General features: G+C 40.3%; 1 protein-coding gene across 4 annotated transcripts in view; it reads right to left on the reverse strand.

Annotated features, from left to right (window-relative positions):
• LOC139765353 (2,5-dichloro-2,5-cyclohexadiene-1,4-diol dehydrogenase LinX-like) overlaps positions 1-24,290 on the reverse strand; it is a 95,415-nt gene extending 71,125 nt beyond the window's left edge. The window contains exon 1 of one of the 4 annotated variants that reach the window (XM_071692730.1): positions 24,102-24,268. In XM_071692730.1, coding sequence (XP_071548831.1) covers positions 24,102-24,153 — 52 coding nt within the window. In that variant the 5' untranslated portion in view covers positions 24,154-24,268. Of the gene's footprint in view, positions 1-10,600; positions 10,620-23,870; positions 23,920-24,101 lie in introns of those variants that run through there. The other 3 variants (XM_071692731.1, XM_071692734.1, XM_071692732.1) reach the window with 3 other exon arrangements.
• Between the last annotated feature and the right edge of the window lie 293 nt (positions 24,291-24,583).

Consider the following 24,583-nt stretch of genomic DNA (forward strand, 5'->3'; position numbering starts at 1 on the left):
ACTTGTACACATGCCTTACAATCTTGGTAAAAACTTTTCACTGCTCCTAGCAACTTACTTCCCACACCATTTCATCTCTTCCTACTTGTACGCATGCCTTACATCCTTGGTAAAAACTTTTCACTGCTTCTAGCAGCTTACCTCCCACACCATATACTCTTAATACCTTCCACAGAGAATCTCTATCAACCCTATCCTATGCCTTATCCAGATCCATAAATGCTACATACAAATCCATCTGTTTTTGTATTTCTCATATACATTCTTCAAAGCAAACACCTGATCCACACATCCTCTACCACTCCTGTAAACACAATGCTCTTCCCCAATCTGATGCTCTGTCCATGCCTTTAACCTCTCAATCAATACCGTCCCATATAATTTCCCAGGATTACTCAACATACGTATGCCTCTGTAATTTGAACACTCACCTTTATCCCCTTTGCCTCTGCACAATGGCACTATGCATGCATTCTGCCAATCCTCAGGCACTTCACCATGATCCATACATACAATGAATATCCTTACCAACCAATCAACAACACAGTCACCCCCCCTTTTATACAAATTCCACAGCAATACCATCTAAACCCGCTGCCTTGCCGAGTTTCATCTTCCGCAAAGCTTTCACTAACTCTTCTCTGTTCACCAAACCATTCTCCCTGACCCTCTCACTTCGCATACCACCCCGACCAAAACACCCTATACCTGCCATTCTATCATCAAATACATTCAACAAACCTTCAAAATATTCACCCTATCTCCTTCTCACTTCATTGCTACTTGTTATTACCTCCCCATTTGCCCCCTTCACCAATGTTCCCATTTGTTCTCTTGTCATACGCACTTTATTTCCTCCTTCCAAAACGTCTTTTTATTCTCCCTAAAATCTAATGATACTCTCTCTCACCCAACTCTCTTTTGCCCGCCTTTGCACCTTTCTCTTGACCTATCACTTTCTTTTACACATCTCTCACTTGTTTGCTCTACTTCCCTGCAAAAACGTCCAAATGCCTCTCTCTTCTCTTTCACTAACAATCTTACTTATTCATCCCACTACTGACTACCCTTTCTAATATGCCTTCCTCCCATCTTTCTCATACCACATGCATCTTTTGTGCAAGCCATTACTGCTTCCCTAAATACATCCCATTCCTCTCCCACTCCCCTTATGTCACTTGCTCTCCCCTTTTGCCATTCTGCACTCAATCTCTTGTGGTACTTCCTCATACAAGTCTCCTTTCCAAGTTCACTTACTCTCACCACTCCCTTCTCCCAATATTCTTCTTTTCTGGAAACCTCTATAAATCTTCACCTTTGTCTCTCTTTAACACATCTATCAGTTAACCCACAATCCAATGGCACCCTCTGGCCATCTCTCTTACTCACATATGTATACTTATGGACGTCTCTCTTTTTAAACCAGGTATTCCCAATCATCAGTCCTTTTTCAGCACACAAATCCACAAGCACTTTGCCATTTCCATTTACCGCAACACCCCATGTATGCCAATTATACCCTCAACTGCCACATTGCTCAACTTTGTAATCAAGTCACCCATGGATATCTCTCTTTTTAAACCAGGTATTCCCAATCATCAGTCCTTTTTCAGAACACAAATCCACAAGCACTTTGCCATTTCCATTTACCGCAACACCCCATGTATGCCAATTATACCCTCAACTGCCACATTGCTCAACTTTGTAATCAAGTCACCCATCACTATACCCTGGTCTGGTGCACCAAAGCTGCTAACACACTCTCTCAGCTGCTCCCAAAACACCTGCTCTCATGATCTTTCTTCTCATGAACAGGTGCACAGGCACCAGTAATCACCCATCTCTCCCATCCACTTTCAGTTTTACCTATATCAATCTAAAGTTTACTTTCTTCCACTCTATCACATATTCCCACAACTCTTACTTAAGGAAGAATGCTGTTATATTTCCTCAGATGTGTTCACACTCTGAAAAAAACATAATGTACATATAGTTTTGAAATATGACAAAAACTATCAAGAAAGGCCTCATCAAAAATACCCCATAAAATGATAAAGGTATTGTGTATAAAGTCCCACGTAAAGACTGTAACCAATTTTATATTGGATAATCAGGGAAAGATTTGGAGACTAGGATCTCACAACATAAGTATAGTGTTAAGATAGCCCAACAGAGGAATGGCATTTTTCAATAAAAAGCTGCCTTTGATCTCCATATTGACTGAAAAAGAGCTAAGACCATAGCTAAAGCAAATTGTTTCAATAAAAGAAATGTAATTGAATCATGTTTGATCTCTGGCACATTTGATCATTATGTAAAATATGTCTTTTAGTTATTTTAGATGTGACAAACTGTTAACTGAAAAAATTATCAAGAAGTATCCACCAGAATAACCCTGTCTACACACACTGTAAAAAGAGGAAGGTCATATGTCAGGTCACATAATTAGTGCCCACCAGCATGTCAGTGCTTTTAAGGACCTCAGTACCTGTATCCCCCCACTCTCTTTGAGGATGTAATAAAAGAAAATACTAGCCATTCTTATTTTCTCTTTCAAGTGGTGATTGTTGTATATATCTATTTATTTCTTATACTTGATAGCTGTTTCCCATGTCAGTGAGGTAGCGCCACGAAATAGACAAAGAATGGCCCATCCACTCATACACACCCATATTCATATAAATGCCCAAACATGCACATATATATACATATCAACATATACACATATACATACACAGACATATACATATATAAACATGTACATATTCATACTTATCCCTAGGGACAGGGGAGAAAGAATACTTCCCACGCATCCCCCACATGTCGTAGAAGGCGACTTAAGGGGACGTGAGTGGGGGGCTAGAAACCCTCCCCTCCTTGTATTTTAACTTTCTAGAAGAGGAAACAAAAGAAGGAGTCATGCGGGGGAGTGCTCATCCTCCTCGAAGACTCAGATTGGGGTGTCTAAATATGTGTGGATGTAACCAAGATGAGAAAAAGGATAGATAGGTAGTATGTTTGAGAAAAGGAGCGTGGATGTTTTTGGCTCTGAGTGAAACGAAGCTCAAGGGTAAAGGGGAAGAGTGGTTTGGAAATGTTTTGGGAGTAAAGTCAGGGGTTGGTGAGAGGACAAGAGCAAGAGAAGAAGTAGCACTACTCCTGAAACAGGAGAGGTGGGAAAAACTGAAAGTGGATGGAAAGAGATGGGTGATTATTGGTGCCTATGCACCTGGGCATGAGAAGAAAGATCATGAGAGCAGCTGAGAGGTGTGTTGGTAGTTTTGAAGCACAACACCAGGTTATAGTGATGGATGATTTGAATGCAAAGGTGAGTAATGTGGCAGTTGAGGGAATAATTGGTGTACATGGGAAGTTCAGTGTTGTAAATGGAAATGGTGAAGAGCTTGTAGTTTTGTGAGCTGAAAAAGGACTGGTGATTGGGAATACCTGGTTTAAAAAGAGAGATATACTTAAGTATACATATGTAAGTAGCAGAGATGGACAGAGAGCGCTACTGGATTACGTATTAATTGATAGGCGCATGAGAGACTTTTGAATGTTAACGTGCTGGTGGTGCAACTTGACGGATGTCTGATCATTATCTTGTGGAGGCAAAGGTGAAGGTTTGTAGAGGTTTTCAGAAAAGAAGAATGTTGGAATGAAGAGAGTGGTGAGAGTAAGTGAACTTGGAAGGAGACTTGTGTGAGGAAGTACCAGGAGGGACTGAGTGCAGAATGGAAAAGTGAGAGCAAAGGACGTACAGGAAGTGGGGGAGGAATGGGATGTATTTAAGGAAGCAGTGATGGCTTGAGCAAAAGATGCTTATGGCATGAGAAGCATGGGAGGAGGGCAGATTAGAAAGGGTAGCGAGTGGTGGGAAGAAGAGCTAAGGTTATTAGTGAAAGAGAAGAGAGAGGCATTTGGATGATTTTTGGCAGAGAAATAGTGCAAATGAGAGAGAGGTATAAAAGAAAGAGGCAGGAGGTTGAGAGAAAGGTGGAAAAGAGGGCAAATGAGAGTTGGGGTGAAAGAGTATCATTAAATTTTAGGGAGAATAAAAAGATGTTTTGGAAGGAGGTAAATAAAGTGCATAAGACAGGAGAACAAATGGGAACATTGGTGAAGGAGCTAATGGGGAGGTAATAACAAGTAGTGGTAATGTTAGAAGGACATGGGGTGAGTATTTTGAAGGTTTATTAAATGTATTAGATGATATAAATGCAGATATAGGGTGTTTTGGTCAAGGTGGTGTGCGAAGTGAGAGGGTTTGGGAGAATGATTTGGTAAACAAAGAGGAGGTAGTGAAAGCTTTGCGGAAGATCTAAGCCGGCAAGGCGGTGGGTTTGGATGGTACTGCAGTGGAATTTATTAAAAAAGGGGGGTGACCGTGTTGCTGACTGCTTGGTAAGGATATTTAATGTATGCTTGACTCATGGTGAGGTGCCTGAGGATAGGCAAAATACATGCATAGTACCATTATACAAAGGCAAAGGGGATAAAAGTGATTACTCATGTTAGAGAGGTATAAGTTTGTTGAGTATTCCTGGGAAATTATATGGGAGAGTATTGATTGAGAGGGTGAAGATATGTACAGATCATCAGACTGGGGAGAAGCAGGGTGGTTTCAGCAGTGGTAGAGGATGTGTGGATCAGGTGTTTGCTTCGAGGAATATATGTGAAAAATACTTAGAGAAGCAAATGGATTTGTATGTAGCATTTATGGATGGTATTAAGAATAAATGGTGTGGGAAGCAAGTTGCTAGAAGCTGTGAAAAGATTTTATTGAGAATGTAAGGCATGTGTACGAGTAGGAAGAGAGGAAAGTGATTGGCACTCAGAGATTGTCGGTCCGCAGCAGGGGAGCGTGATGTCTCCATGGTTGTTTAATTTGTTTATGGATGAGGTTGTTAGGGAGGTGAATACAAGAGTTTTGGAGAAAGGGGCAAGTACACAGTCTGTTGTGGATGAGAGGGCTTGGGAAGTGAGTCAGTTGATGATCGCTGAAGATACAGCGCTCGTGGCTGATTCGGGTGAGAAACTGCAGAAGATGGTAATTGAGTTTGGTAAAGCGTGTGAAAGAAGAAAGCTGAGAGTAAATGTGAATAAGAGCAAGGTTATTAGGTACAGTAGGGTTGAGAGACAAGTCAATTGGGAGGTAAGTTTGAAAGGAGAAAAACTGGAGGAAGTGAAGTGTTTTAGATATCTGGAAGTGGATTTGGCAGTGGATGGAACCATGGAAGCAGAAGCGAGTCACAGGGTGGGGGAGGGGTCGAAGGTTCTGGGAGCGTTGAAAAATGTGTGGAAGGCAAGAAAATTATCTCAGAAAGCAAAAATGGGTGTTTGTAGGAATAGTGGTTCCAACAATATTATATGGTTGTGAGGCTTGGGCTATAGATAGGGTTGTGTGGAGGAGGGTGGATGTGTTGGAAATGAGATGTTTGAGGACAATATGTGGTGTGAGGTGGTTTGATCGAGTAAGTAATGAAAGGGTAAGAGAGATGTGTGGTAACAAAAAGAGTGTGAACTGGTTCAGAGAGCAGAGAAGGGTGTTTTGAAAGGGTATGGTCACATTGAGAAAACAAGTGAAGAAAGATTGACAAAGAGGATATATGTGTCAAAAGGTGGAGGGAACAAGGAGAAGTGGGAGACCAATTTGGAGGTGAAAGAATGGAGTGAAAAAGATTTTGAGCAATCAGGGCTTGAACATACAGGAGGGTGAAAGGCATGCAAGGAATAGACTGAATTGGAACGATGTGGTATACCAGGGTCGACGCGCTGTCAATGGATTGAACCAGGGCATGTGAAGCATCTGGGGTAAACAATGGAAAGTTCTGTGGGGCGTGGATGGGGAAAGGGAGCTGTGGTTTCGGTGCATTATACATGACAGCTAGAGACTGAGTGTGATCGAATGTGGCCTTTGTTGTCTTTTTCTAGCGCTACCTCACGCACATGTTGGGGGAGAGGGTTGTTATCTCATGTGTGGCAGGGTGGCGATGGGAATGAATAAAAGCAGCAAGTATGAATCATCTGCATGTGCATGTATATGCATGTATACGTTGAAATGTATAGGTATGTATATGTGCGTGTGTGGACGTGTATGTATATACAAGTGTAAGCGGATGGGTTGGGCCATTCCTTCGTCTGTTTCCTTGTGCTACCTCACTAATACAGGAGACAGCGACAAAGCATAATTAATATATAAGTAAATAAATAGTATATATATATATATATATTTCCCTGGGGATAGGGGAGAAAGAATACTTCCCACGTATTCCCTGCGTGCCGTAGAAGGCGACTAAAAGGGAAGGGAGCGGGGGGCTGGAAATCCTCCCCTCTCGTTTTTTTTTTTTTTTTAATTCTCCAAAAGAAGGAACAGAGAAGAGGTCCAGGTGAGGATATTCCCTCAAAGGCCCAGTCCTCTGTTCTTAACGCTACCTCGCTATCGCGGGAAATAGCGAATAGTATGAAAATATATATATATATATATATATATATATATATATATATATATATATATATATATATATATATATATATATGGATTTGTATGTAGCATTTATGGATCTGGAGAAGGAATATGATAGAGATGATAGAGATGCTCTGTGGAAGGTATTAAGAATATATGGTGTGGGAGGCAAGTTGTTAGAAGCAGTGAAAAGTTTTTATCGAGGATGTAAGGCATGTGTACGTGTAGGAAGGGAGGAAAGTGATTGGTTCTCAGTGAATGTAGGTTTGCGGCAGGGGTGTGTGATGTCTCCATGGTTGTTTAATTTGTTTATAGATGGGGTTGTTAGGGAGGTGAATGCAAGAGTTTTGGAAAGAGGGGCAAGTATGAAGTCTGTTGGGGATGAGAGAGCTTGGGAAGTGAGCCAGCTGTTGTTCGCTGATGATACAGTGCTGGTGGCTGATTCATGTGAGAAACTGCAGAAGCTGGTGACTGAGTTTGGTAAAGTGTGTGAAAGAAGAAAGTTAAGAGTAAATGTGAATAAGAGCAAGGTAATTAGGTACAGTAGGGTTGAGGGTCAAGTCAATTGGGAGGTAAGTTTGAATGGAGAAAAACTGGAGGAAGTAAAGTGTTTTAGATATCTGGGAGTGGATCTGGCAGTGGATGGAACCATGGAAGCGGAAGTGGATCATAGGGTGGGGGAGGGGGCAAAAATCCTGGGAGCCTTGAAGAATGTGTGGAAGTCGAGAACATTATCTCGGAAAGCAAAAATGGGTATGTTTGAAGGAATAGTGGTTCCAACAATGTTGTATGGTTGCGAGGCGTGGGCTATGGATAGAGTTGTGTGCAGGAGGATGGATGTGCTGGAAATGAGATGTTTGAGGACAATGTGTGGTGTGAGGTGGTTTGATCGAGTAAGTAACATAAGGGTAAGAGAGATGTGTGGAAATAAAAAGAGCGTGGTTGAGAGAGCAGAAGAGGGTGTTTTGAAATGGTTTGGGCACATGGAGAGAATGAGTGAGGAAAGATTGACCAAGAGGATATATGTGTCAGAGGTGGAGGGAACGAGGAGAAGTGGAAGACCAAATTGGAGGTGGAAAGATGGAGTGAAAAAGATTTTGTGTGATCGGGGCCTGAACATGCAGGAGGGTGAAAGGAGGGCAAGGAATAGAGTGAATTGGATCAATGTGGTATACCAGGGTTGACGTGCTGTCAGTGGATTGAATCAGGGCATGTGAAGCGTCTGGGGTAAACCATGGAAAGCTGTGTAGGTATGTATATTTGCATGTGTGGACGTATGTATATACATGTGTATGGGGGTGGGTTGGGCAATTTCTTTCATCTCTTTCATAGCGCTACCTCACAAATGCAGGAGACAGCGACAAAGCAAAAAAAAAAAAAAAAAAAATATATCATCCCTGGGGATCGGGGATTAAGAATGCTTCCCACGTATTCCCTGCGTGTCGTAGAAGGCGACTAAAAGGGGAGGGAGTGGGGGGCTGCAAATCCTCCCATCTTGTTTTTTTTTAATTTTCCAAAAGAAGGAACAGAGGGGGCAAGGTGAGGATATTCCAAAAAAAAGGCCCAGTCCTCTGTTCATAACGCTACCTCGCTAACGCGGGAAATGGCGAATAGTTAAAAAGAAATAAAAGATATATATATATATATATATATATATATATATATATATATATATATATATATATATATATATATATATATTTTCTTTTTTTTTTTTTATACTTTGTCGCTGTCTCCCGCGTTTGCGAGGTAGCGCAAGGAAACAGACGAAGGAAATGGCCCAACCCCCCCCCCATACACATGTACATACACACGTCCACACACGCAAATATACATACCTACACAGCTTTCCATGGTTTACCCCAGACGCTTCACATGCCTTGATTCACTCCACTGACAGCACGTCAACCCCTGTATACCACATCGCTCCAATTCACTCTATTCCTTGCCCTCCTTTCACCCTCCTGCATGTTCAGGCCCTGATCACACAAAATCTTTTTCACTCCATCTTTCCACCTCCAATTTGGTCTCCCTCTTCTCCTCGTTCCCTCCACCTCCGACACATATATCCTCTTGGTCAATCTTTCCTCACTCATTCTCTCCATGTGCCCAAACCATTTCAAAACACCCTCTTCTGCTCTCTCAACCACGCTCTTTTTATTTCCACACATCTCTCTTACCCTTACGTTACTTACTCGATCAAACCACCTCACACCACACATTGTCCTCAAACATCTCATTTCCAGCACATCCATCCTCCTGCACACAACTCTATCCATAGCCCACGCCTCGCAACCATACAACATTGTTGGAACCACTATTCCTTCAAACATACCCATTTTTGCTTTCCGAGATAATGTTCTCGACTTCCACACATTTTTCAAGGCTCCCAAAATTTTCGCCCCCTCCCCCACCCTATGATATATATATATATATATATATATATATATATATATATATATATATATATATATATATATATATATATATGTCTATGTATGTATATGTATGTATACGTTGAAATATATAGGTATATATATGTGCGTGTGATCGAATGTGGCCTTTGTTGTCCTTTTCTAGTGCTACCTCATGCACATGTTGGGGGAGGGCGGTTGTCATTTCATGTGTGGCAGGGTGGCGATGGGAATGAATAAAGGCAGCAAGTATGAATCATGTGCATGTGCATGTATATGTATGTATACGTTGAAATGTATAGGTATGTATATGTTCGTGTGTGGACGTGTATGTATATACACGTGTAAGCGAGTGGGTTGGGCCATTCCTTCGTCTGTTTCTGTGTGCTACCTAGCTAATGCAGGAGACAGCGACAAAGCATAATAAATATATGAATAAATAAATAGTATATATATATATATATATATATATATATATATATATATATATATATATATATATATATATATATATATATATGTCTGTGTGGATTTGCAGCGGATGGAACCATGAGAGCGGAAGTGAATCATAGGGTGGGGGGAGGGGGCGAAAATTCTGGAAGCCTTGAAGAATCTGTGGAAGCCAAGAACATTATCTCGGAAAGCAAAAATGGGTATGATTGAAGGAATAGTGGTTCCAACAATGTTGTATGGTTGCGAGGCGTGGGCTATGGATAGAGTTGTGTGCAGGAGGGTGGATGTGCTGGAAATGAGATGTTTGAGGACAATATGTGGTGTGAGGTGGTTTGATCGAGTAAGTAATGTAAGGGTAAGAGAGATGTGTGGTAATAAAAAGAGTGTGGTTGAGAGAGCAGAAGAGGGTGTTTTGAAATGGTTTGGTAACATGGAAAGAATGAGTGAGGAAAGATTGACCAAGAGAATATATGTGTCAGAGGTGGAGGGAACGAGGAGAAGTGGGAGACCAAATTGGAGGTGGAAAGATGGAGTGAAAAAGATTTTGAGTGATCGGGGCCTGAACATGCAGGAGGGTGAAAGGCATGCAAGGAATAGAGTGAATTGGAACGATGTGGTATACCGGGGTCGACGTGCTATCAATGGATTTAATCAGGGCATGTGAAGCATCTGAGGTAAACCATGGAAAGTTCTGTGGGGCTTGGATGTGGAAAGGGAGCTGTGGTTTCGGTGCATTATTACATGACAGCGAGAGACTGAGTGTGAACGAATGGGTCCTTTGTTGTCCGTTACTAGCGCTACCTCGCACAAATGAGGTGGAAAGGGTTTGTTATTCCATGTGTGGCGAGGTGGCGATGGGAATGAATAAAGGCAGACAGTATGAATCATGTACATGTGTATATATGTCTATGTCTGTGTGTGTGTATATATATGTATACATTGAGATGTACAGGTATGTATATTTGCGTGTGTGGACGTGTATGTATATACATGTGCATGTGGGTGAGTTGGGCCATTCTTTCGTCTGTTTCCTTGCGCTACCTCGCTAATGCGGGAGACAGCAACAAAGCAAAATAAATATAGATAAAAATATGTCTGTGTATGTATATGTATGTATATGTTGAAATATATAGGTATATGTGCATGTGTGGACATGTATGTATATAATGTGTATGTGGGTGGGATGGGCCATTCTTTCGTATGTTTCCTTGCACTACCTCGCTAACACAGGAGACAGCGACAAAGTATAATAGATAGATATTCATACTTGCTTGCCCTCATTTATTCCTGGCACTACCTCATCCAACAGGAAACAGCATCACTACCCCCTGCTTCAGCAAGGTAGCACCTGGAAAACAGACAAAAATAAGCCACATTTGTTCACACTCAGTCTCTAGCTGTCACATATAATGCATTGAAACCACAGCTCTCTATCCACAACCAGGCCTCACAGACCTTTCCATGGTTTACCCCACACGTTTCACAGGCCCTGGTTCAATCCATTGACTGCACTTCGGCCCCAGTATACCACATCGTTCCAATTCATTCCATTCCTTGCATGCCTCTCACCCTCCTATATGTTCAGGTCCCGATCGCTCAAAATCTTTTTCACTCCATCCTTCCACATCCTATTTGGTCTTCTGCTTCTCCTCGTTCGCTCCACCTGACACATGTAGCCTCCCTGTTAATCCTTCCTCGCTCATTCTCTCCATATGCCCAAACCATTCCAACACACCCTCTTCTGCTCTCTCAACCACACTCTTTTTATTACCACACATCTCTCTAACCCTTTCATTACTTACTCGATCAAACCTCACACCACATATTGTCCTCAAACATTTCATCTCCAACAAATCCACCCTTCTCTGCACAACCCTATCTATAGCCCATGCCTCACAACCATATAACATTCTTGGAACTACTATTCCTTCAAACACCAATTTTTGCTATCCAAGATAACATTCTCTCCTTCCACACTTTCTTCATCGCTCCCAGAACCATCGTCCATTCCCCCACCCTGTGGCTCACTTCCACTTCCATGGTTCCACTTGCTACTAAGTCCACTCCCAGATATCTAAAATACTTCACTTCCTCCATTTTTTCTGTATTCAAACCAAGAAGCAGCACTGGAAATCTTTACTTACAGAGATTCTGCTGCTGTGGCCATGCCTTTGAGAGAATTCCAATTGGAACAGGCATCAGATATATATAGATACATAGACATTTCAAATGTTAGATAAGCAAACTTATGAGCTATGTTAAGTTATGAAAGTAAAGAAATATAAAAAGTCAAGAAATTTTCTCTTTAAAACTGACACTTTTGAGGTTCCCTGCCAAAAATAAATTTGAAAGAAAAAGGGTTGAGCTATAGTACATGTAAGAGTTACTAAGTCACATCTGAATTCTGAACACCAACATCTCCACCATTACACAGACTGATTCATCAAATCACAAGACCCCTCAATGTCTATGATGCAACTTCCAAACTTGAAGATACTAAATACTTATACCTCAAGTGTCTTTTCCTCAGCCCACAAAGACATGCATACATCACGACAATTTTTGACCCATGGTTCCACCTAATGGATATGTATGTTGTCCTAAGCACTGCTGAACCCTTATTAAAGGGGACTCTGGGACAGAAAGGTAAGGCCAAAGGTGGGCTAAAATAGAGCTCACATCCACAGCTCCACAGAAGAGTACTATGTGAAATGGAAATAATATACAAAATTATTTTTTTTTATTTTGCTTTGTCGCTGTCTCCCACGTTTGCGAGGTAGCGCAAGGAAACAGACGAAAGAAATGGCCCAACCCATCCCCATACACATGTATATACATACAAGTCCACACACACAAATATACATACCCATACATCTCAATGTACACATATATATACACACACAGACACAGACACATACATATATACACATGCACACAATTCACACTGTCTGCCTTTATTTATTCCCATCGCCACCTCGCCACACATGGAATAACATCCCCCTCCCCCCTCATGTGTGCGAGGTAGCGCTAGGAAAAGACAACAAAGGCCCCATTCGTTCACACTCAGTCTCTTGCTGTCATGCAATAATGCACCAAAACCACAGCTCCCTTTCCACATCCAGGCCCCACAAACGTTCCATGGTTTACCCCAGACACTTCACATGCCCTGACTTAATCCACTGACAGCACGTCGACCCCGGTATACCATATCGATCCAATTCACTCTATTCCTCGCCCGCCTTTCACCCTCCTGCATGTTCAGGCCCCGATCACACAAAATCTTTTTCACTCCATCTTTCCACCTAAAATTTGGTCTCTCACTTCTCCTCGTTTCCTCCACCTCGGAACATATATCCTCTTGGTCAATCTTTCCTCACTCATTCTCTCCATGTGACCAAACCATTTCAAAACACCCTCTTCTGCTCTCTCAACCACGCTCTTTTTATTTCCACACATCTCTCTTACCCTTGCATTACTTACTCGATCAAACCACCTCACACCACACATTGTCCTCAAACATCTCATTTCCAGCACATCCACTCTCCTGCGCACAACTCTATCCATAGCCCACGCCTCGCAACCATACAACATTGTTGGAACCACTATTCCTTCACACATACCCATTTTTGATTTCCGAGATATTGTTCTCGACTTTCACACATTCTTCAAGGCTTCCAGGATTTTCGCCCCCTCCCCCACCCTATGATCCACTTCCGCTTCCATGGTTCCATCCGCTGCCAGATCCACTCCCAGATATCTAAAACACTTTACTTCCTACAGTTTTTCTCCATTCAAACTTACCTCCCAATTGACTTGACCCTCAACCCTACTGTACCTAATAACCTTGCTCTTATTCACATTTACTCTTAACTTCCTCCTTTCACACACTTTACCAAACTCAGTCACCAGCTTCTGCAGTTTCTCACATGAATCAGCCACCAGCGCTGTATCATCAGCGAACAACAACTGACTCACTTCCCAAGCTCTCTCATCCCCAACAGACTTCATACTTGCCCCTCTTTCCAAAACTCTTGCATTCACCTCTCTAACAACCCCATCCATAAACAAATTAAACAACCATGGAGACATCACACACCCCTGCCACAAACCTACATTCACTGAGAACTAATCACTTTCCCCTCTTCCTACACGTACACATGCCTTACATCCTCGATAAAAACTTTTCACTGCTTCTGATAACTTGCCTCCCACACCATATATTCTTAATACCTTCCACAGAGAATCTCTATCAACTCTATCATATGCCTTCTCCAGATCCATAAATGCTACATACAAATCCACTTGCTTTTCTAAGTATTTCTCACATACATTCTTCAAAGCAAACAATGTATTAATTATCATGTTGAAGTCAGCACCCGTGGATCAGTTGGTAACAGAAATGTATCACTTTAGCTCTGCATTGCTATTAGCTTTGGGTATCCAAAGCTAATAGCAATGTGTATTGTTTAGTTAATATATGATTTTTAAGTTTTACATTCTACTGAACAACAAAATTAGGCAAAGGTAAGAAACAGAAAAAAAAGTGGCACTAAAGCAAAAGTATGTAACATTAGTATAATCAAGAGAACACAAAAATCTTACCTAACCTCCCAACCAGTCAAGATTTATCTTAATATTCAATATTCTAAAGGAAATATACCATTCATGCAAACAGTTGACACAGTGAGTGCCCATGCAATCTTGACCAGCAGAATCATTCAATACTGGTATATATCTATTCTCATTCTCGTTACTAACAGCATTCCTTATACATAAGACTCGCTCCTACCACATTACATTCAGTGCCATTCACATAATGCCCAACTACAGTTATTGTATTCTTTAAGCACTGCAAAAGCACTGCACAAGAAAATCCCTCAACAAAGCTAATAGTGATGGTGATGGAGATTTAAATTGACAAATCACCCTATTGACCATTTTATTCTCCTCATTACCATATTCATTGACTTTTCCTAAAGAATAAAAGTTTTTGCAAAAATTGAGATTCATACAGATATCATTTCTGGTGATTTAAAAGACGAATTTTACTTACACCAAGTTGAAGTTACAACAGAAATACAGTGTTTAAGAAACTCCCAAAACAAATCTAATCACCAAGTCCTGATGGTGTGTTCCCAGTTACAACAGAATTCTGTGCCAACATTCTATGTAGCACACTTTTAGATATCTCCCAATCCTCTTTGAAAACAGATGAAGTTCCTAATGAATGAAGTGTAGGTAGAATGCTTTTAAGAAGGACATTCTTTAAGAAGTAGCAGTGTCGTAACCAATAAGGTTACTGTGACAGGCTCGGAACTGGAGAAATTTCTGAATTTCATCATCTCAAAGAACGCTCTAGTTTTCTTGAGTATCAAAGCCTCACCCTGCATTTTTATGGTCACCTCCTTACTACACCCTTGGGGTAGAACTAAAACGGAAGGTGTTGCCCAACTTAAGCAGGGAAATAGCAGTGGTAGTTTTCCTTTAAAATACAGACAAACACTAGAGGTGTGCTGGGATTTTTAGCTTTTTTTGGACAATTTTGGAGCCTCGTTACCTCTGGAAACACTGTGCTCGACTTGCACTCTGCCAGTGGCCTGTCAGGGGTGAGGGAAAAAAGCATAAGAAGCATCACTGGAGTCTACCAGTTATGCCGAGGAGTAAGAGATGAGTGACTGAGTGATGGCACTGAACATAAATGGGATGACTAGTAAGATTAAAAGGAGGGAGCTTGTGAAGTTTAAAAGTAATATCTTGGAAATGTTGGGGACTAGGGATACTCATATCCTTGGGGAAGGTTATGGAAAGCAGGTTATGGGAGGGTGTAGTAGTAGTATGGACAGGAATAAATGAAAATTATCAGGGAAGAGGAAAAGGTGGGTTGTGCAATTCTGCTATCACCAAGAATGTGGGAGGATGTTACAGAGCATGGATGGAATGGATCGAGAACAGTGTGGGTGAAAGGAAAGACCGGAATTGTGAAGTATGAAGTATGCATGAGTATGTGTACATGCACCTGTAAATATGAAGAATGAATGAGTCAAGGATGAAATTAAGTGTTTATGAATAAATTTCAATGACAGTATACACAGTTCTGAGAATGAGAGATATGAGATATGAATGCAAAGGTGGGATGTGATGAAATGGTGAGAGATGCTAAATGGTGAGTGCCTGGAGGAAATGAGAAAAAAGTTATCTTCAGGATGTCTGTCATGGGATTTATTCCATGCAAACACCTTTTTTCAGCTCAAGATGATCCACAGGTACACATGGATGAGAAATGATAGAGGAGAAGACGAAAATTATTTGACTGACTATGGATGAAAGACTGAGAAAGGCTGTGCTAGATGCCAGAGTTGTGAGAGGATTCTTTGGAGACTGACCATCTAGCATCTCTTGTGGGGGTGAGAATCAGATGGAAGTGGAGGTATGAAGTAAGGAAGAATGGAGAGGTAAAAGTGTTGTCAAGTGAGAAGATGAATGAGAAGAAAAAAAATTGCAGGTAGGACTATGAAAGAAGGGTAACTGCAAGTTTGGATGGAAATGCAGTGTATGTAGAAATGCAGTCATGTGTGAATGAAGCGTTTAAAATGGTTAGAGTAATGCTATTAAAGGATGTATGATTAGCAGTTGGATACAAGGTCATGAGTTATAGGAATAAAAAGGTCAATGCATGGTGGGCAAGAGAGATTACAAAAGCAGTGGAAGAGAAAAAAAAGAAAAGGCACATGGTAGATTGCTTGAAAAGGGTGTCCAGTGGAAGTTCAGCAAAGGAGGAGGGAAGAATAAAAAATGTGTGGGCAGAATGTCAAGAAGCTGATACAGGAAAGCAAAGAAAGAGTAAATGAAGATTTTGAAAGAAATTTTAGTGAAAAGCTTTCAAAAAATAAGCATCGTACTGGAAGGAGGTGGAAAAGGAAAGAGGTGCATGTAACAGTGGCAATGTTAATTTGAGCAGTAAGGAAGGTCAAGTGCTGAATCAAAATGAAAGTAAAATAAAGATGTTAAGGGTATTTTGAAGAACTGATTAATGTGAGAGGTGAGGCAACATCTATTACACACATGAGTATGGAGTATGGTAGAAGATACAAGTGCAAGGGCCTATGGCAAAAAAGGGAGGTAAAAAGGGGCAATAATGAGGCTGAAGGTAGGAAAGACATCTGGAGTGGATGGATTTACAGATGAAATGCTGAAGTATAGTGGAGAAAGTGTGACAAAGTGGATGCACCTGATATGTATTTTCACACAGAAAATCAAGGTTATGCCTGTGGATTGTTCCTTATTCAAAGAAAAAGGTGCTAGGGATGTATGTAGGGGATGTATTATAGGGGAATAAGTCTGTTAAATGTATGCAAGAATCTTGACTGATAAAGTGATGGAAGTAACTGAATGCAGAATAAGTGAAGAGCAAGGGAGTTTTAGGAAAGGTAGGGAATGCATGGATCAGACTTTTGAGGTAAAGATGACCATGGAAAAGTATTTAGCAAAAGGTGAAACGTTGTATGTAACTTTTATGGATTTGGGGAAAGTGTATGATAGCATCAAATAGAATGCTTTATGGGAAGTGTTTAGGATATATGGGATAAGGGGGACAACTGTTGGATGGTGTTAAAGCCTTCTATAGAGCAAGTGCATGTGTAAGAGTGGATGGAGAGTTTAGTGAAAGGTTCAGTAAATATGTGGGTGTGACACAGGGCTGTGTTATGTCACTGTGGCTTTTTAAGATGGAGCAATAAGAGATATGAAACCAAAACTAAGGAAAAGGGGTGCAGAGATGAGTGTGGTGGTGAGATATGGTGGCTAGTAGCAAGTCTGTTTGTGTATGATACTGTGTTGTTTGCTGAAGTAAAAAGGAGTTGCAGATGGTTGTAAGTGTTTTATGATGTGTGTAAGCACAGGTGACTGAAGATAAATGCAAGTAAAAGTATATGATTATCATAATTATCATTTTGCTTTGTCGCTGTCTCCTGCGTTAGCGAGGTAGCGCAAGGGAACAGACGAAAGAATGGCCCAACCAACCCACATACACATGTATATATATGCACGTCCACACACGCAAATATACATACCTATACATATATATACACACACAGACATATACATATATACACATGTACATAATTTATACTGTCTGCCTCTATTCATTCCCATCGCCACCCCGCCACACATGAAATAACAACCCCCTTCCCCCGCATGTGCACGGGGTAGCGCTAGGAAAAGACAACAAAGGCCATATTCGTTCACACTCAGTCTCTAGCTGTCATGTATAATGCACAGCTCCCTTTCCACATCCAGGCCCTACAGAACTTTCCATGGTTTACCCCAGATGCTTCACATGCCCTGGTTCAATCCATTGACAGCACGTCGACCCCGGTATACCACATTGTTCCAATTCACTATCTAAAAGTAAACAGAGCAAAAGTAAAGATTTTGCAAATCCATACAGAGTGAAAGAAAGTGTGCCAAATTGTTTTGGATGTGAGGGAAGACAGACTGAAAATGGTGAGAGAATCTAGGTATTCAGGAGGTGCCTTTAGTATGTATGGTGATATGGAACGAAAGATAAGGGAGAGAGCAGTACAAGGTAGAGGAATAACTGGGTCCCTTAACAGAATAATGAAGGGAACAGGTTTCAGTATGGAAGTGAGGAGACGATTTAGGAATAGCGAAGTCCTCGAAAAAATGGACATGAAATGTGTTACAGAGGTAAAGAGTCAAGGCTGTGGAAATGAGCTGTGTGAGAGAAGCATGAGTCATGACTAAATTAAAAGAAGGAAAAAAATGAAGGGGTGTATGAGAGGGAATGCAAAGGGAAAGAACTGTGGAGTGGCAGAGTGGGTGGAATGGAATACTATGAGGCAAGTTGGGAATGTGGAAAAGACTGGTAGTTTTAAAGGAGAGTGTATGGTAGTACAATTAGATGTTGTTAGTGTGAAAGGAAGACCACCTGTGAGATGGGGAAATAGAGTGGAGGAATACTGGAGGGAAAGAGCTGGTGGAAGAATGCATGAAATGGTGTATGCAAGGGAGGCACGTAAGGACAGGAACAAGTGGAAAGTCTCTTGCCAAGACCACACCCATGATGGGAGTTCCCAGAGGGAATGGGCATCAGAGATATGGGTAGATAGATAGGTAGAAACAAAAATGTGCCATTTCAGTAGAGACATGTGTCCTTCATTAGCATATCAGAACTCCTAAATGGTATAATTCAAAGACTAATTAAACCATAACCAGGAATGATATTCTTGGCAGCTTTCAATATGGCTTCAAAAATATGAACTGCCCTACCAATATGCTATTTTAGCAATATGCTCTTTTTAATTGCAGTGGATAAACAGTATTCTGTGGATGTTAATCATTTAAACTATGAAAAGCATTTGACAGTGCCACTTTGGATGCTGATTGCTAAACTGGAGGCACTGGGTGTAAGAGGAAACATTTAAGGAAAGATATCACACTTCCAAGCAGGATAAGCCACACTTTTCATATGAATCTTTAGACTGGTTACCAATGAATACATAGTGATGTGCCCCAAGGGTCTGTAATAGGATAAAACACTTCAACATTTATGTTAATGATGTTAACACCCAAAAATGAGAAGCTATCTTCTTTGCTGATAATGCTGAGATACAGAAAATTAATAAGAACACAGACATGAATACTTGAAGAATGCATAAAGAAGTAATCATCATCTTTAAGTGAGAATAAGTGTAAAAGCATGCACTCTAGCAAAACTAATTTAAATCAAAAATTCCACTCAAATGGAGCTGTGCAATATAAGTGTGAACTTGAGAATTGACCTCAGGATGCTTGTTGCATCTAACCTAAAACCATGTGCACATGTAACTCTGGTAGCAGACAAGGCTAACAGCTGACAAGGAATGGTTAAAAAGAATCTGTCGCAATACCTAACCCAAGTCATACCAATTACTGACTACGTAGTCCAAAACTGGTCACTACATTTAGTCAAATAATATACAGCTACTTTAGCAGGTGCAGCACTGAGCAACTAAGTTCCAGAGTAAGCCAACATGGCATGAATACACAGATGCAAAGCTCTAGGCTTACAAACACTTGAATTCAAGAGAACAGGAAGATTGGGTATAGGGTCGAGGTCTACAAGTTAGTACATGGACAAAAAGACATCTCTTTCCCAAAATTCTTCAACTGCATCACATATAACTTAAGAGATCAGTACCACTTACTGAAAGCAGGGCACTTTATAGAGCTACTTTAAAAGGCAATCAAAATGCCTTCAAAACAGTTACCCACTGAAATGCTCTCCCAAAGAGTTCATTAAGACTGACATTTAAGATTATGATAAATAACTGGACACAGTACAAGGCTGACGTGTTTGCACGAAGGGAACATTGAAAAGATTTTGATATTCATCTAGAATAACTACACATCAGCATTCACTTTTATTACTGACCATCTATATCGTGCAATTTTGCCAGCGTATTATTTAATCTTACATTAAACAGTCAGTTGTTGTTCGCTGATGATACAGCGCTGGTGGCTGATTCATGTGAGAAACTGCAGAAGCTGGTGACTGAGTGTGGTAAAGTGTGTGAAAGAAGAAAGTTAAGAGTAAATGTGAATAAGAGCAAGGTTATTAGGTACAGTAGGGTTGAGGGTCAAGTCAATTGGGAGGTAAGTTTGAATGGAGAAAAACTGGAGGAAGTAAAGTGTTTTAGATATCTGGCAGTGGATCTGGCAGCAGATGGAACCATGGAAGCGGAAGTGAATCATAGGGTGGGGGAGGGGGCGAAAATCCTGGGAGCCTTGAAGAATGTGTGGAAGTCGAGAACATTATCTCGGAAAGCAAAAATGGCTATGTTTGAAGGAATAGTGGTTCCAACAATGTTGTATGGTTGCGAGGCGTGGGCTATGGATAGAGTTGTGCGCAGGAGGGTGGATGTGCTGGAAATGAGATGTTTGAGGACAATGTGTGGTGTGAGGTGGTTTGATCGAGTAAGTAATGTAAGGGTAAGAGACATGTGTGGAAATAAAAAGAGCATGGTTGAGAGAGCAGAAGAGGGTGTTTTGAAATGGTTTGGGCACATGGAGAGAATGAGTGAGGAAAGATTGACCAAGAGGATATATGTGTCGGAGGTGGAGGGAACGAGGAGAAGTGGGAGACCAAATTGGAGGTGGAAAGATGGAGTGAAAAAGATTTTGTGTGATCGGGGCCTGAACATGCAGGAGGGTGAAAGGAGGGCAAGGAATAGAGTGAATTGGATCGATGTGGTATACCGGGGTTGACGTGCTGTCAGTGGATTGAATCAGGGCCTGTGAAGCGTCTGGGGTAAACCATGGAAAGTTGTGTGGGGCCTGGATGTGGAAAGGGAGCTGTGGTTTCGGGCATTATTGCATGACAGCTTGAGACTGAGTGTGAACGAATGGGGCTTTTGTTGTCTTTTCCTAGTGCTATCTCGCACACATGAGGGGGGAGGGGGATGGTATTCCATGTGTGGCGAGGTGGCGATGGGAATGAATAAAGGCAGACAGTGTGAATTGTGTGCATGGGTATATATGTATGTGTCTGTGTGTGTATATATATGTGTACATTGAGATGTATAGGTATGTCTATTTGCGTGTGTGGACGTGTATGTATATACATTGTGTATGGGGGTGGGTTGGGCCATTTCTTTTGTTTGTTTCCTTGCGCTACCTCGCAAACGCAGGAGACAGCGACAAAGCAAAATAAATAAATAAACATCCCAATATTTTCTGAGATATAAATAAACCTTACTGCAATATTTCATATACTTCAGGAAACTATAACACTCTGAATCTTACTCTGAATTGTTATTGTATTCTATAAAACACTACACTAGCACTGCATTTCATAATCATGCAAAATCAAAAGCAAATAACAATGTTGAACTATTCCAGACAGTTACCTAAATTCTAAAAATTTTCCTTACTTAAATTTTGGGGAAAATATAAATCATAGTAAACCTGACATGTAACTAAATGCACTTCATTTGTCAAACCATGTTATAAAGCATATAAAACTAATTAAGCTTAAATTTCTTCATCAGTAGCAACCGTCTTTTTCTTCATACTCTTAATTTCAATCTCCTTAGAAAAGTACAAGACAAAACTCTAAACAGATGCATGTGTGCATGCTCATCAGTTGAGCTATGCTATCTCATATCATTATCACTCATAAAAAAAAATGGAAGACCATATATTTCAATTGACCTAATACTAATGCATACAATACACATTCACAAATCATTACACAATATCATAATATTCATTTGTTAATTTTCTCATTTCATGGGGCATGCAACATTGATGTGCTATCCCTTGGATGGTGACATACATCATAAAGTTCAAGAGACAAATAATGAATAAATAAAATAACCAGGATTTCCTCAAAACTTTAGAGTTAACATATCCTTACTTCAGTATCTTTCAGATGGAATATTACACACCTACTTTTTAACATTCTGTTCTCTTGATATATATGGAACAACAATTTGTGTTTACAGAACCGAATTTCTACTAGTATTTGGAATTTGCTTCTACAAGGAGAAAAAAGGAACCAAGATTCAGAATTTGCTTACAGAGGGGAAACAGAGGGAGACATTTTCTAGTACATACTAATCATTAAATATCTATCATATTTTTGCATAAAAAGTTATAAAATATCTATGGCTTATACAACTTGCAGTATTTAAAAGATGGAATAAGTGTGGATAGGTTGTGATTCCACAAGCTTTGAAATTTGACGTTTATTTCTGGACCAAGACACTTTAGTTTCCATTCACCTTTGCCATCAGTCACTTAATAAAGCAACGCAGTCTCCATATTGTAGCACATACCGACAATAAGGAAGTTATATGATCATTTCAGTCTTTTTAGGGATGCATTAAGTTGTGGTGGCCACAGGAAGGACACTGGCTGACAACACATCCATTTGGCATTTTGGGGGGATTCTACAGAATTCCTAATAAAGATAATTCTATTCTAGTAACTCTATTACAAAAAAGCTCTACAGAATGTAAACAAAAGCCAGGTGGATGTATGTTGTCAGCTGTAAACAAGATCCATAAAAAATGATTGGTAAAGTTTGATGGATTTTGATGCAAATGGTAATAATGGATTCATTATACTCTGTACTGTTTATACAAAGTGCTACTACCTCATAATTCCTGTGTACTTCATAGCCCTTCCTACACTGTGAGGCTCCAACTTATGGGAGTAAAAAAAGAGCAAGAGTGAAGTAATCCACTATTACCAATATCGTTAGAATCTATCAACTAGGGTAGATAGAGTACTAGAATCTATCAACTAGGGTAGATAGACTAGAATCTATCAACTAGAGTAGATAGAGTACTAGAATCTATCAACTAGGGTAGATAGAGTACTAGAATCTATCAACTAGGGTAGACAGAGTACTAGAATCTATCAACTAGGGTAGATAGAGTACTAGAATCTATCAACTAGGGTAGATAGAGTACTAGAATCTATCAACTAGGGTAGATAGAGTACTAGAATCTATCAACTAGGGTAGATAGAGTACTAGAATCTATCAACTAGGGTAGATAGAGTACTAGAATCTATCAACTAGGGTAGATAGAGTACTAGAATCTATCAACTAGGGTAGATAGAGTACTAGAATCTATCAACTAGGGTAGATAGAGTACTAGAATCTATCAACTAGGGTAGATAGAGTACTAGAATCTATCAACTAGGGTAGATAGAGTACTAGAATCTATCAACTAGGGTAGATAGAGTACTAGAATCTATCAACTAGGGTAGATAGAGTACTAGAATCTATCAACTAGGGTAGATAGAGTACTAGAATCTATCAACTAGGGTAGATAGAGTACTAGAATCTATCAACTAGGGTAGATAGAGTACTAGAATCTATCAACTAGGGTAGATAGAGTACTAGAATCTATCAACTAGGGTAGATAGAGTACTAGAATCTATCAACTAGGGTAGATAGAGTACTAGAATCTATCAACTAGGGTAGATAGAGTACTAGAATCTATCAACTAGGGTAGATAGAGTACTAGAATCTATCAACTAGGGTAGATAGAGTACTAGAATCTATCAACTAGGGTAGATAGAGTACTAGAATCTATCAACTAGGGTAGACAGAGTACGTCTATAATGAGATAAATCACTACCATCCATGAGGGACTCTGCTACACAGGGTCAGATTCTAACATTCTATTAATCATCTGAATTCACTGTTTACCTCTTGAAGTAAAGAGCTTACCTCATCATAACCCTACCAATAACGTGTTATTCTATATCAAATGATAAGTTATCTGTTCTATAAGCTATATTCCAACCCTTCTGTGGATATCATTTACAGTATCGTGAACAATTCCATAAATGTAGAACAGAGATTAAAACCAAAATAAGCGCGCCCGCTTAGCTAATATTTATCATAAGACGGTTGACATAAGTCTAATTATAACATTGTCTATATAAAGTGTAGGGATAAATACGGTGACTTGGTCAGAAGGTGTAAATTATAACACGAGCCTGTTATCGTAGGCATCACCCACTGGAAATGTAGCTGTGAGGACAACCAAACCCCATTCACAATGATACAGCTATAAAAACAAATGAGAAATACTGGTCTCAGTATTTGTCTACGATAACTTAAAAGCCAAAATCATGTTACACAAAAATAGATCTCGAGAAACCGAGGTATAAACGCACCTTTGTGACCTACATCAGAAAATAAAAGTCAGGTCTCAATGTATCACAAAATTTATCACAAAAATACTTCATACCTGTAATCAATGCCACCTTCCCTTTAAGTCCTGCACCATTTTGAGATGACATAATAGCTTATATGAGCGAGATGCTTCTATCTTCACTTCTCCGTATAAGTACAAGACAGGTCTGCCAACTGACCATTTGGTTATTTTTAAGACTGAGCAGCGACGCAGCGTTGCCAACGCAACATTCAGAAGTCGCTATATTCACTCCCGGAAACCGCTACAAATTACACAACACTAAAATGATAGCGAGAAAGCTCTTTAGATTATTTCTTCACTTTGACGCCAGATTATTTATGCCAGGTATGATTGACTAATCTAACACTAAAACACTCATCATTATGCCAGGTCTGCTAATTCCCAATCCAGAATCCCTTCGTCCTCGGTGTCTTTGGGTGGTGGTAATGTGAGGTTATGGTTGCCATGACGTTTGCTTTTAAAGACCCAATGGTTTTCATTACTTCCATAGGCAGCGCATAATCATAACAGCAATT

This window comes from Panulirus ornatus, chromosome 54 (genome assembly GCF_036320965.1).
Source record: "Panulirus ornatus isolate Po-2019 chromosome 54, ASM3632096v1, whole genome shotgun sequence".
Taxonomy (NCBI): Eukaryota; Metazoa; Arthropoda; class Malacostraca; order Decapoda; family Palinuridae; genus Panulirus; species Panulirus ornatus.